The 15,538-nt window shown below is 37.5% G+C and overlaps 1 protein-coding gene across 1 annotated transcript in view; it reads right to left on the reverse strand.

Moving 5' to 3' along the window:
• Positions 1–15,538, reverse strand: part of LOC127661127 (collagen alpha-1(XIX) chain-like) — a 180,886-nt gene that overhangs the window by 129,043 nt on the left and 36,305 nt on the right. The window contains exons 11-15 of the mRNA XM_052151705.1: positions 8,295–8,348; positions 3,902–3,937; positions 1,504–1,533; positions 395–421; positions 32–85 (exon numbers count right to left, since the gene is read on the reverse strand). Of these exons, the coding sequence (XP_052007665.1) occupies positions 32–85; positions 395–421; positions 1,504–1,533; positions 3,902–3,937; positions 8,295–8,348 (201 nt within the window). The remainder of the gene's footprint in view (positions 1–31; positions 86–394; positions 422–1,503; positions 1,534–3,901; positions 3,938–8,294; positions 8,349–15,538) is intronic.

Consider the following 15,538-nt stretch of genomic DNA (forward strand, 5'->3'; position numbering starts at 1 on the left):
CACAAGCAGCGGCCTGCTACCGTTTACTCACCCTTTTGCCCTCTTTCCCTGGCGTTCCTGGCTGACCGGGCAACCCAACGTCTCCCTGGGGGATGATGGGTAAAGATTCAGGGTTCAAGGTCTGAGAAAGCACTTCAGGCAGAAAGCAGGCTGGTCTGGATTTTTTCCCACCTGTCCATGCTCATTATTAACTCAAAAAATTATCAGTCCCAGAAACAACATTTACAGTATATGAGCATATAGCAGCTGCCTCTGTCTGGACTTCTTTACAACGTGCTGTTTAGCAAAGTGCTGAGAGATGTTCAGAAGGCATGTTCACAGTACATTCACTGCTTCATTATGGAGAGGCCCAAAAAATTATTTGAATTTATGGAAATGAAGTTCAAGTGCATACCTTTTCTCCTGAAACACCTGGGAGACCCTGGACAATAAATACAAAAAAATAATAAAATCATATCACATCATATTATATTATATGTAAGGGATAATCCTTCTTTATGGAGCGGAAGGGTCTTAAAGCACCCTGAAGGGGTTTATGTTGCGCTAATAACTGGCGAAATGTACATTACCCTGCTTATTACTTAGCTACTTACCAAATAAATATCGATTTGAGTTGAAATGACATTATTACGCGAGAAGAAAGAGAAGTGGAAGAAGGTGTTTATACTGTGACAATGACCATCTTACTGCTCATTATCCTGCTTATTACACAACAACAAAACAAGAAATCACAGAGTGATTCGAAAAGTAGGAAAGATGACTTGAAATACACAGATGACTGGTATAAACATCACCTTATCACAGGATGTGCGGACATTATTGAGAAATATCAGGCCGCTGGATTGACCGATCAGAATCGAACATCCCAGAGACTTGTGTTATAATATATTATATTATATACGATTTTAAATAAGTTAATTTAATTTAAAATAAAATCAGTTCCTCAACTGTTTCAGCTTCAGGATCAAGATTTTCACATAGGACAACAAGTGCCAACCCAACCCAATTCCACCTTGTATGTAATGCTTATTTTGCCCTGTGTAGTATTGTTCATATTTGTTCAAAGGTATAAGACAATTAAAGGATTCAGATTTGTTTCTAGCAGTTTAATTAAGCAATTGCCACTTTGATGTTTATGTAAATTTATTCAAAAACAACAAACTTCCACTTCTATTGGCTGAAGGAATGTAAAGCAATGTAAATGGAAACACTCTGAATTATCCCAAATAGCATTAGTATGTTGAAATTTTCCATTTAGAGTGTAGGTGAATATCATTAGAGTTCTGCCTTGCAAGCACTGCAATTGTTTTTTTAAAGAAAACATTGAAAAAGAAATTGCACAATTACTTGCTGTAATTTCATTCCAATATTTTAAAGCAGATATCCCAGAAAAAAAGAGTGAAATACAGACAATACAGTCTGTGATTTACTGTGTTAAACTTAAGACACTAAACCTAAACAAAAATAAAAAAATAAACAAAGTTATGAAATTTGTGTTTTTACCTGGTCCCCTTTTTGTCCTTGATTTTCAATCTAGGGGAAGGCAGAAAAGAAATGATCAAATGTGTTGAATCACATAAAAGATATGATATTAACATCAGGTGTTAATAAAGTCACAAGTCGACAAAGTTCAGGACATCTTTTCAAGGCCCAGTGAAAGGAATGACCACATGATCCTTGATATAAACATGATATCATTTTCTTACATCTCTCACCCACTCAGTCTTTCAGATCCTGAGTAAAGCAGTGCAGTGCCCTATGTCAATTGGCATCCTTAATACTGACACATCTTGGAAACAGCTGCAAAAATAACCATTCACTCTTTTGCTCACTATGTGAAAGTCAGAGAACAAGAGTTTTAAATTATCCTAAAAATGTCCGAATGTTACGGGGGAGAGATGGCCTGTGATGTTACAGACTGTAAATAAGAGTAAAAGATGTCTCAATAGCCAACATCCACAATAGCACATAATAAAACCCAAGAACAAAGATTAAAACAAGCACTCAAAATGACACTTACTGTACAGTATGGGCTATTTGTTTGCAAACAGATACTAGAAACCTGAAAGTTGCAGTGTAATTTTTTAAATAAAGTCTTTAGAAATGGAATTAAGAATAACATTCAGAATTAAAGAGATAGCTCAACCAAAAAAAGAATAAGATCAAATTATCATGTACTCGCTCTCACGTCATTCCAAACTTATATGACAATCTTTTGTGAAACAAAAAATGAGATCTTGGGCAGATTTACTTTCGTTACTTCTTACTTCTTTTGTGTTCCACTAATGAAAGGTCATAGAGGTTTGGCACAACACTGAGGGTGTGTAAATGACAGAATTTTCATTTTTGCGCAAACTATCCCTTTAAGAACAACCACAATAACTTGACAAAATGCTTTTTGTCCCACACACTATTTACAGATATACTGCAGGAGAGAGTAGCATTACAGCGAGTGTGTTGTCGGCTCTCGCTTTTGAATTCCTGGCATCCCTGCTTGTCCTCATAAATGTAAAATTAGCATGAGTAAATAACTGTTATACCCTGATATAGTTCCGATGGGGTTAGTTTACTGTTTAGGTGACATAAAGGGGCAGATTTGTAGTACTTTATCATCACACACAAGAACATACTTCATGCTCCAATGTCTGTAGAGACGTGGCAGACATGTCCCCCACATGATGTGCAAAATAATTCAACCTTTACAAGCAGAAGCAGTCTAACCTCCATATTCTGTCCATGTTGCCATATTAGCCGCCCCTGACTGAGTATATGTTGGATTTCATCGATTATCCTTTGCCTTTTGATTGGTTTTATTGTTAAGGAAAAGTTCACCAAAAAAATGTACACACTTTCTTCTGTGGAAAACAAAAAAAGTTTTTTATAGCAGAATGTCTGAGCTGCTTTATTTCATAAAATGAAACTGAACTGTGACCATAAGATTTTCAAAGACAAGATTTTCAGTGAATAATGACTTAAATTTCAGTCTGTAAATTTAAGTTATATCGTATGGCTTCAGAAAACTTGAAAATAGTACATATTGACTACTTTTATGATGATTTTTTGTCCTTTTGGATCATGGTAGCGCTGGTCCCCTTCCATTTTAATTGTATAAAAGGGCTGTCTTAAAGCTGAAGTACGTAACTTTTTCAGTGTTAAAATATTTTCTTCTACCTCAGCTTAATATGCAGAGACAACCATAAGTAAGCCAGCCATGGGTTCATTTTCTCGAAAACTGGCTCTATGGTCCTGTTTTTGTTTTGACCAACTCGCTTAGACCTGCCCCAACAACGTTACTCAACCAATGGAGTTGGAGGCAGGACTATCTGACTGGTTGAACAACTGCAGATGAGATGCGTATTCAGAAAGCTGTTTTGAAAATGTTGTTTATTTTTGCAATTCAGTTTGGTGGCGCTAGTGTCACAGAAATTACATCAGAAACTCCTCTATTGATCCACGGAGTTCCACATTTTTGGGTAAACTATCCCTTTAAGAGAGTAAATGGGGTCAATTTTGATTTCAAGTTGACGGAATGAGTTAGTGTTGCTTTATGGGGGAAGGGGGGGGCAGCTCTTGATGTAAACAGGTAATAATCAATAGGTTTATTTTCACTCAGCTTAGCCCTCTGATCACCAGCCTCTATTACTGTATACAGATTGTAACGCAACACTCTGTCTGAGCATCTTTCCCCACATCTGTGCCAGCAAGAATTACTTTCAACATCCTGTAATTTTAAACCTCTAGCAAAGACTCACCATAAATCTGATCTTAGTGCTTAGGATGTGCCATAACACAGATTGTGTGACACACCTTATGGGTCTCGATTAAAAAGTGTGAAAACTTTGAGTGTCATGCAGAGCTCTTAGATGGCATGCAGTGTTGTAGTGTGGAGCAAGATACTCACTGCTAGATTTCCTGTACTTGGCGGGCCTGGTTCCCCCTGCAAGACAGAGATGATCAAATTCAGAGGAGAAATTAAAATAGGATTGAAAAGAGGTCATCAAAACCGCTGCATTTCATTTACAAAATACAAGGAATATAATGAATTAAAGAACTTACTTTTTTTTTTTTTTATCATATTTGTTAATATTATTATAAAAGTAGAGTTTCAGGGAATAAAAAAATATATAATTTTAGTCTGTTCTTCGTGCAGAGCTAATGTATAGGTTAGTAATATAGCACACAGGTCATATGGACTACCTTTATGGAGCTTTTTATCATTTTTGGAGCTTGTCGTCAACTGTTATGATTCTTTTAAACTTTGTTTTGTTTTGTGGAAGAAAAAAAACCTTATGACATGAGTCTCAGAACATGAGACTTTTCATCTTTTGTTGAACTATTTCTTTACGAAGAATGCATTAAGACATATCTGGAACATTTGAATCTTTTCATGGACCAAAAAATCTCCCCTTCATAAATCTAATTGTCACAAAATCTGAAAAGATTCCTCTACAAATTCATTTCTACTGCCACAAACTAGAGCTGACCTGCTTTCCTCTGTGAGGAAACACAAAAGGCCATCAAAAGATGCTTCAGTGTTTACAAAATGTAATTCCAAGAAGATTGGAACAGTAGTGTTCAACACTGTTATGGAAAAACAAAAACGAATCACTAAATCAGTAATACATTTTTTTACCAAATAAAGTCGTGTAATTTGGTAGGTAAGGCCGTTATTAGCCATTTTGTTTTCGCAGACTTTCCATTCTGTAACATTCTACCCCAAAACATTTTAAATATATGTTTAAAAATAACATATTGTGAAAGAGAAATATCAGAGTTTTTCAAAAACATTTTTTATGTTACCAGAATTTCCCCAGTTATCTACTCAAACTTACTCTAACAGGGTTGAAGAAACGTAACATTTTATGGTTAGGTTCAGCATTAGCAACAATAAATAAATGTTAGTACTTTGCATGGCTGTAACCACATTAAGTAAAGGAGGTAATAGCTTAAGAAAGTTTAAGGTTAAGAGAACATGGTGAAACATTAGCATCACTCAAAAACCTTTTCAAAAACAGACAAAGCCTGCCTCAAAGTTTTGCAGGAACATAAATGTGTGAACACCTAAAGCTGGCGTGTTTGAAGATATTCGCAGTCATTGTTTGTTTGAGGAGCATGATGTGTTTTTCCAACTGTCAGTTTCAATCCAAGCTAATGGCTTTCCTCTATCTCACCCTCCCTCTGTTTGACAGCGGGATGAGATCAAAAAGGAGAAGCTGGTTATTCTTTGCTCTAATGTAGAGGAGCTCATTAGAACATGGACCTTGGAGCAGTGGAAAAAGGTCACGTGGTTCGATGAGTCCCGTTTTCTTTTACTAAGAAATCCAATAAGGGAGAAAGAACTGTAAAAGACAATGGGTAATTTGGCAACTAATTAGCGAATAATATTTGATCTATTGTTGAAAAGTAGTCCCGCTGCGGACTGCGTGTGTGTTTGTGTTTGTCTGTGCACACAGGGAGTCGGGAATCAGTTATCAGAGAGGGAAGTTCTTCAGAGTCATCTCTCTTGTTGTAAGAGACTATTTAGATAAGTTGGAAATTTTGATACAATGGAAGTCTATGGAGCAAGGCTTTGTACAAGGGTAACATTAAAATACATAAAATATTGTTGACAGTTTCTAAATTTTACAGCTCAAAAACACATTTTTGTACAGAATATGTATTATACACACTTAAACAAAAATAGAAGCTGCACATTTCTGCTTTTAGAACACTTGTATATCTTGCCTCATAGACTTCCATTGCAAGTTTGCATCTGTAAACACAATTTTTGATTGTTTATACAAACTGAGGGACTTGTCAAAATTATAAAAAAAATGACACTTTCTCACACCCTAGTCTACAACGAATTATACAGAAAAAGCCATTTGTAGGTTGATTTCTCCTAAAAGTGTTACACTGTGGCACTATCAAAACATTGCTCTGTTTGTTTGAGCAGTCCGTCCAGAGCGACATAACAACATTGGCTCAACAACGATGCGATTCAGGGTTGGGACTATTTGTCTGTACGACCGATCGAAGAGTGGAAATTTTCATAAATCTGTTTGAAAAGATTATGAAGATTATTTTTGCAGTTCTGTCTGGTGACATTTGTGGGACATAAATTACACACTTCAGCTTAACCGTTAATTTAAAGGTATAGTTCGCCCAAAGATTTTGAGTGAACAATCCCTTTAACCCATAACATTCCGCATTTGCATACTTTACAAGATCTATTTCCTTTTTTTGCTTGTTTGTCTTTATACATTAAGGTTTTCACTGTCATCTATTTATATTTGATGGTTCCTTTGACTACCAGTAATAAAATACAGTCAATCCCACAATATCGAGCAGTATTCCATGTGTCTGATTTACTGAGGCATTTACCACATGCTATACTCAGCACAAGCAATATATGAAGCATGATTGATGATTTGATACAGAAATATTTCCTTGTCCAGTCAGGGGTAGTGCTTAAACGATTTTAGTAAATCAAGTAAATTTTTTAGAGTGCAATGCAAAATTTTAGGTTTAAATGATCACACTCACACCACCGGCTTGTTGCCTTCCCACAGTGCATCCTTGTGCCATCATATCCCCAGGGAAATGTCACACATGTACACAGCCATCCACATGATGTAAAAGAAAAGGGACTCATCGAATCAAGTGACCTTTATCCAATACTCCAAGGTCCAGTTTTGACGCTTGAGTGCCCATTGTAGGCACTTTCGACAGTGGACAGGGGTCATCGTGGGCTATGCAGCCCCATACGCAGCAGGGTGCGATGCACTGTGTGTTGTGACACATTCCTTCCATAACCATCATTAAAATTTTACATGACTTGTGCCAAAGTAGACCATATGTCGGATCAGACCAGATGGGATTGCCTTCGTTGCCCTTGCACATCGATGAACCTTGTCACCCTGTCACCGGTTTGTGGTTTGTCCCTCATTGGACCACTGTCGGCAGGTGCTCGCCAGGTGCTCGCCTTGCCGTTTCAGAGATGCTCTGACCCAGTCATCTTGTCAAAGTCGCTCAAGCCTTTGTTACTGCATTCAACACGTTGACAAGAACTGATTGTTCACATACCATCTAATCTACCCAGACCTTGACATGTGGCCTTGTTAGGAAAAGATATATATATATATATATTGGAGTTGTCAAAATTAACACTTTTTACATACATTTAAAAATTACATACATTTTTCTTAATCACGATTAATGCATTTACCATTAATACAAAATAAACACATGTTGGGAAGGGTGGAACCTTTGTAATGTATCCGCCCAGAGTCATTACACTGATGCACACTTCACAACATACACACACACACACACACTAGAGCCCTTCTACCAAGGTCAGCCTACAAGCTTAGCAGAAGATAGCAAAACGTGGCTGTCTCATAGACATTCTATGGGCAGTAGTCACACTACTTGATTGTTACACTATCTGCTATGATAGAGCTGCTGAGTTTGTTATCTCAATAAAATAGAAGAATCTCTGCACACACACACACAAACACACACACACACACACGTGCGTGCGCGCTTCCGTGATAAAATGATAGAGAAAGGACCTCTAAATGCTATTTGATATACATAACAAGCCCAGCTGGGACTTGTGATAGAAATCGAGTATTTTTCAGAAGCACGTAAGGTGCATTTTAATTACCACAGAAGCACGTCAAGTCTTAACTATCACCAAAACACAGAATAAGATGTTTGTTTTTGCAAGCACTCTTTGTGCGAGGTTCAAAGTGCCGCTGGCGTTGATGCCCTGACGCAAATCATGAAAGCGGCTTCAAGATTCCTGTGGAAAAGCGAATAGCCACAGTCTACCAGCAGATAAATATTGTGGAGGAGAGTTTAAGAGATGTAGTGCCCATTGCAATGAATATGCAACCTATTTGGAGACTAGTCCTTTTAATTCTTCAACCATCCACTTAGGGAATGTTACTTGAATTGGTGATATATAGTGCATTTAATTAATTATACTGTGGAAGGCTTTGTTTGGAAAATGTTAATAAATCATTATATTGTTACATTTTGTTTTGTTTTCTTTCCTAAAATGGAAATACATGCATTTTGAAAGGAAAAGAAATATAGTGTCATATTTCAACACTTTTACAATCTGTGATTAATCCTATTAACTATTAATTTTGCAACATATATATATATATATATATATATATATATATATATATATATATATATATATAGCCTTAAGATCAGAGAGACACAGTCTATCTTTCACTATGTGTGTAATACAGTGTGTAAAGATGGTTTTTACAGTACATCAAACAGGCTGGGTGACTTACTTTATCACCTTTGACACCAGGTGGGCCTTGAGGTCCAGGATCTCCTTTCAAACTCTGTAGAGACACAAGGGACAGAACATGTTTTAATGACTGAGTCCATTTCCTGGCAACATTCTGACAAGACAACTTAGGGGAAAATCATTCCAGCCAGGGGACAATGTATCAGTTTGACTTCCCTCTCGTTATAAATTCAGCAGGGAGCCAGTCCAGCGATCTTTTAGCAAAAATCATGCTGTAAGTCTAGAGAGCATGTATTGAAGCGCTGTGGCTTACTCTTATCTCTCTGACAGCAAGAACAAGAGTCTCAAGGTGTTCAGTTGGCCTCGTAAGATACAAGTTACGCTACTGATTCAAACAGCTTTTTACCTACAATATAGTGAAGTTGCATTTAAAGTCCACTATGCAACATCAATGATCAATGTATTGTAAAAAAAATTAAATGCAACTAGAAATATAATCATTCATTGTTAGTATAGCAAATAAATAGGCTTATCAACTTTTAGTGAGTTGGTTCTTTCAGACAGTGTATTTAAAATAACTAGTTCACAAAGTTGATTCAATTATACACTTTAGCTCTATGCAGCCTTAAATGGACTTTGCCATTTGTTTTACTACAGTAATATTGTAGTAACTGCTGTATGTCTGTAGTAACCATCGTTAATTTTGGTGTTACTAAGGTTTGACTATAAGAATAATGGTTAAACTAGTGTTACTTCCAAGAGAATATCACTATTTCAATTCAATGCCAGGCCAAAAAAAAGTTGCATACTCACTAGACGTCTTTAGCTTTGATTTCGGCATGCATTCATCGTGGTATTGTTTCGACAGCCTTATGCAATGTCACAATATTTATTTCCATCCATATTTGCAATAATTTTTGACCGAGATCTTGTATTGATGACAGGACAATCTAACCACTCCGTAAAGTCTTCTCCAGCACATCCCAAAGACTTTTAATGGGGTAAAGGTCAGGACTCCGTGGTGGTCAATTCATGTGTGAAAATTATTCCTCATGCTCCCTGAACAACTCTTTCACAATTTGAGCCCGATGTATCTTTGCATTGTCGTCCTGGAATACGCCTGTGCCGTCAGGGAAGAAAAAATCCATTGATGGCATAACCTGGTCATTCAGTACATTTAGAAAGCCAGCTGACTTCATTTTATTGCCACATAACATTGCTGAGACTAGACCTAACCAACTGAATCAACCCCACATCATAACAATGATTCCAGAGGCTTGTACAGTGGGCACAATGTATGACAGGTGCATCGCTTCATGCACTCCCCGTCTTACCCTGATGTGCCCATTGCTTTGGTATAGGGTAAATCTGGACTCAACAGACCACATGACCTTTTTCCATTACTCCACACAGTCTAATCTTTTTGCTCCCTAGCAAATGTAAGGTTTTTTTTTTATTTAATTTTTTTAGATTAGCCTCAATAACAAGTGGCTTTCTTGTGGCCACAGAGCTGTTTGGTCCCAATCCTGTAAGTTCTCGTTGCATTTTGGCTGTGGAAATGCTCTTACTTTCACTATTAAACATAGCTGTGAGTGTTTTACATCACGATCACATTTTTCCGACCACATTTCTTAAGTGAAGCTGACAGTTCACCACTATCCTTCCAGGTTTTAATAATGCATTGGACTGTTCTTAATCCAATTCCAGTGATTTCAGCAATCTCCTTAGTTATTTTCTTTGCTTGATGAAGGCCAATAATTTGCCCCTTCTGAAACACCGTAACATCTTTTCCATGACCACGGGATCCATCTTCCGACGTGGTTGTTTAAGAAATGAGAAGCTACATACTGCATGAGTTAGGATTAAAAGAATTGTTGCCAGCTGAAACATATTAATCACTGCAATAATGATCCAATCATGGGATCTTAAGTATCTGCTTATTTCAGTATTTCGCAAGTCAATATAATCCTGCCTTGAGGATAGTGTAAACATGTGTGCACCCCCCCTCCCTCCCACACACACACTTAGACTTAGATTATTTATTTCTGTCATGTCTTATGTCGACTATAGAGCACAAAGAGACCTAGGACAGCCACAGGTGCCCCCTCAATGAAAAACAGGTGTGTGCACATTCACTCCTAAACCCTCTGGCAGGAGCAAGGATTAGTATTCCCGTCACCTGCCTGCAAGGTCTGTGTGAGAGAGAATCTGATTAGAGATAATGCAAAACCAGAGGCAAAGTCAAAACTCTTAAAGAGATAGGACACCTGAAAAAAAGAGAAAATAATGTAGGTGAGGGAGAGAAAGTGACCGAGCAGAAGTAGCTGATAAACGAGGCCTGACACGTATCAACAGGCTAAATTTACCGCCGCTCTTGTTAGGTGTGACACATCAAGACCGCCAGCTACATGGAGAAAGATTTCTGAAGTCAGAGGGTACTTAGAGAGAACAGAATGCTGGCCTTCAAAATATGGCAATTTGTCTTAGTTAAGCCTCGGAGTGAGACTATTAATACTGAATTATATTAGGCCCAAATGAGTGCCTCACAAATAGAGATGTGACTAATTTGTTCTTATGGCAGCGGAGCTTGTGAAGACAGTTGATTGTAAGCTTGGTGTAACCCCAAGGAAAGAAGAGCAGGAACAGTTATCTACAGCCAGTCTGTATAGAATAAGATCAATACAAATAAGATTCGTAAATTTGAAAAATCTCCTCCCAGATCAGCTGTTTTAAGATGGGACTCTTTCTCCAAGAATGACTGTAGAACTTCTAATACAAATGATATTCCAAAAGGTTTTGAATATCTTATCATATTTGAATAACAATAAATCTTAGTACATTTTATTAAAGGGTGAAGGGTGTCATTTCTGAATTGCAAAAGTAATGACCCTCCCCTTGTCTGCTATTGCTCAAACAAACAGATAGTCCTTGCGGACTATCTGTTTGTGGAGTGGTGGCGTAGTGGGCTAAAGCACATAACTGTTAATTAGAAGGTCTCTGGTTCGATCCCCACGGCCACCACCATTGTGTCCTTGAGCAAGGCACTTAACTCCAGGTTGCTCCGGGGGGATTGTCCCTGTAACAAGTGCACTGTAAGTCGCTTTGGATAAAAGCATCTGCCAAATGCATAAATGTAAATGTCCTTGCCTAAACTAATGTATATTAAAATAGGATAGGAGAATGTATTTTAACAATGACACACCTCACCTTCAAGACACTAATGAGTAATTTTTATACTTTGACAGCCCCTGGTCACTGTTCACACTTTTATATGGAAAAGAGCAGCAAGATTTAGCAAGGTTTTGCTAATTTCTCTTATAGTGTTCCACAGAAGAAAGTCGTGTGGTTTTGTTATGGCTCAAGAGTCATAAAATGATGACAGAATCTTCATTTTTGGGGGAATCATCCCTTTAAACAAATCATATTATGAGGAATAAAATTGTCCTTGATTTTAAAATAAAAGAGCTTGATGTATTATGAAAACATACTCTCACTGAGCACTTTATTAGGAACACTGTGGTCCTAATACATTTCTTGACGTTGTCTTCTGCTATTGTAGCCCATCCGCCTAAATGTTCGACGTGTTGTGCATTCTGAGATGCTACTCAGTTCACAACAATTGTACAGAGTGGTTATTTGAGTTACCATAGCCTTTCTGTCAGCTCCAACCTGTCTGGCCATTATCCATTGACCTCGCTCATCAACAAGGCATTTCTGTCCGCAGAACTGCCGCTCACTGGAAGTTTTTTGTTTTTGGCACCATTCTGAGTAAACTCTCAGAGATTGTTGTGCATGAAAATCCCAGGAGATCAGCAGTTACATAAATACACAAACCAGTATATCTGGTGGATTGTCTGATGGGTTGGGGGCACTCAATAAAAGGAGGAAAGTTATATATTTTCTTAAATGTAAGAAATATGATATAGTGTTTCTTCAAGAAACACATTTTTTTCCCACAGGAAGCTGAAAAATTTGGGAAGATATGGGGGTGGGCATGATTTCTTTATTGCTAGCTCAAGTAAGAGCAGGGGGGTCATTACACTGATAAGTGAACATCTACAATTCAAATGGAGTAAAGATAAATTAGGACGAGTCATTATTGTTTTAGCAGAAATTCAGGTGCAAAGGTTAATATTTGGCTAATATTTATGCACCTAACACTGATGATCAGGGCTTTTATATAGATCTTGAAGGAATGTTGCAAGCCACTGGCACCCCTCATGATATAACATTGGGAGGAGACGTTAATCTATTGATGGATTCAGTCCTTGACAATGGTGAAGCAAAAGTGTGTAAGCCACCTAGAGCAACACTGACGCTTCACAGGATGTGAAAAAATCCTGGCCTTACATATATTTTGAGACTTTTTAACCCATCTGGTATGGACTATAAATTTTTTTCACCAGCCCATAAGATTTATCCTAGAATAGATTTTTTTTAAAAATACATCTAACTCTCTCATTTCATCTGTTGTTGATTGCTCAATTGGAAACATCTACTCAGATCTCAGATCACACCCTAGTGAGTTTAGAGGTGTTGTCATATATGGAGAAAAAGAAATAATATAGTTGCTGCTTTAATGTATCCGTTTTGCAAAATCCTGATTTCCAACAAATGTTAAAGGCTTAAATCAATGTTTATATAGAGATCAAATGGTCCTGAATATCCTCTCTGGGTGTGGCTTGGGAGGCACTTAAGCTGGTTCTTAGGGGTCGGATCATACAGTATGCCTCATTCGTCAAAAAATCCAAAGCACGAGAACTTGTGGATTTCTCGGGGAAGAGAATATTAAAAGTATGAGACAGAACTGAATGTTGTCTGATGGCCTCAGAGAATTGACCCGATTGAAATACAGATATAATACTATTTTGTTGCGGACGGTGGAGTTTTGGATTTTAGGGCATGACAGTCATATTTTGAGACAGGGGACAAAGCAGGGAAGCTTTTGGCTAGATATTTACATTTACATTTATGCATTTGGCAGACGCTTTTATCCCCCCAAAAATCTATTTTATCCACAGTGCACTTATTACAGGGACAATCCCCCCAGAGCAACCTGGAGTTAAGGGTCTTGCTCAAGGACTCAACGGTGGTGGCTGTGGGGATCGAACCAGCAACCTTCTGATTACCAGTTATGTGCTTTAGTCCACTACACCACCACCACTCCATATATATATATATAGATATATAAAGAAGAGAGAATCTTTTTCTACCATTTCCTCAGTGAAATCTGCTGGTGGTGAAATATTTACCTCGGCCATTGATATTAAAAATGCTTTTAAAGTATTATATCTTGATCTTTTTAGTCACGTCTTTGTCTACTGATGAAGATTTTAGACACTTTGTCGAACCATTAGATCTCCCAAAACTGATGACTAAGCAAAAACCAATTTCTTTATTCTGAGATAATCTTGGAGGAGCTTGATGAGGTAATTAAGGCCCTGCATACAGGCAAGGCTCCGGGGCCAGACGGCTGAATTTTTAGATCTAATGCTACAGAACTGGCTCCACTTTTGTTAGAATTTTAAACGGAATCATCAAAGAATGGAAAGCTTCCGCCAACCGATTCTTAAATAGGACAAAGATCCAAATGAGTGTAAGCATAACCGTCCAATTTCCCTGATCCAGCTAGGATACAGAAAATATTCTGGCTAACTGATTTAGTTATGACATCTCTTATACATATAGATCAGGTGGGTTTATTTGGGGCCGTAGCTCTTCTAAAAAGATTAGACATTTCATCTATATCATGTGGTGTATGATCAGCCTACGGTCGCTGCCATCTCACTTGACGCCGAAAAGGCATTTGGTATGAATGGGATTCTCTTTTTAAGATTTTGTACGGTTAGGGAATACCTTTATTGAATGGATAAAGTTACTATATAGACACCCGGTAGTGGCGGTACAAACAAATTGATTAATTTCAGATTATTTTACTCTGGAAAGGGGCACCCAGTAGTTTTGCCCTCTTTCCCCATTATTGTTCTGTGTTGCCCTGGAACCATTAGCAGCCGTGATAAGAAATGAGGAAGAAATTCCAGAGGTGATGGCGGGAGGTGTGGCGCATAAGCTTTTGCTTTATGCAGATGCTATTTTATTATTCGCCTCCGACCTCATTAGATCTATGTCTTGTCTTCACAGGTTTATTAGTTCCTTCTCTAAATTCTCAGGCTACAGAGTCAATTGGTCTAAATCTGAAGCTTTGGCTCTGACAGTGTAATGCCCAGTAATAGATTTTCAGCCATGCACCTTCCAGTGGCCCAAACAGGGCATTACGTATCAGGGCATTTTATTCCAAGCTAATTTGTGTGATTTAGTTAGAGTTAATTTCGACCCTTTAATAAAAAGGTTTTCGAGTGATGTGGGCTTCATTACATTTATCTATGATTGTGAAGGTTAATGTTATTAAAATTAATTGGTTTCCAAAATTCAACTGCCTGCTACAATCTCTCCCTGTAGATGTCCCCCACTCTTATTTCAAGCAATTTGATAGCACGGCGAAGTACTTTATATGGAATGGTAAATGTCCCAGATTACATTTCAACAAGTTATATAGGCCAATTGACAAAGGTGGGCTAGACCTACCCAAGATTTTGTTTTATTATTATGCATTCGGTCTCAGACATCTGGCTCATTGGTTGCTTTCACCAGAGAGAGTCCTGGTTTCGTATAGAACAGGTAGTTCTTGCCCCTATTTCACCATTGCAAAGCCTTTCTCTCAAACTAACCAGAGAAGTGAAGTCACAACCCGTTATCTCGCATTTGCACATGGTTTGGAAAAAAGTGTCCATAGTGATTAATTTGCATCTGTATCTGAATTATTTTATGCATTGCACTGCTGCCAAAAGATTGGTTGATTAGATAATTGCATGAATATGTAGGTGTACAGGTGCTCCTTATTTATAGTTACACGATGCCTACTGTTTCACTTACTATAATATTTTTTTACAAAGTGTACAGAGCGTACAATAGCAATTAACCAAAGGAAGTTGTGGTAAAATATGCAGTATAACAAAACAAATACTAGTGCTGTCAGTCGATAAAAATTGTAATCACGATTAATCACATAATGTTTTGTAGTTAATCGAGGTTAAATCCCAGATTTTGAAAGTGCTGAAATCTGACACTATATACTTATTTTCCTGTCAAAATGCATTTATTTCCATTTTAGAAAAGAAATAAATATATGTAGCAATATCTTGCTTTATTAAAATTTTTCAAACAATGCCTTCCACAGCATAACGCTAGAAATGCACTACAATAGCACCAGTTTAAGTAACATTA

The sequence above is a fragment of the Xyrauchen texanus genome, chromosome 20 (assembly GCF_025860055.1).
Source record: "Xyrauchen texanus isolate HMW12.3.18 chromosome 20, RBS_HiC_50CHRs, whole genome shotgun sequence".
Classification (NCBI taxonomy): Eukaryota; Metazoa; Chordata; class Actinopteri; order Cypriniformes; family Catostomidae; genus Xyrauchen; species Xyrauchen texanus.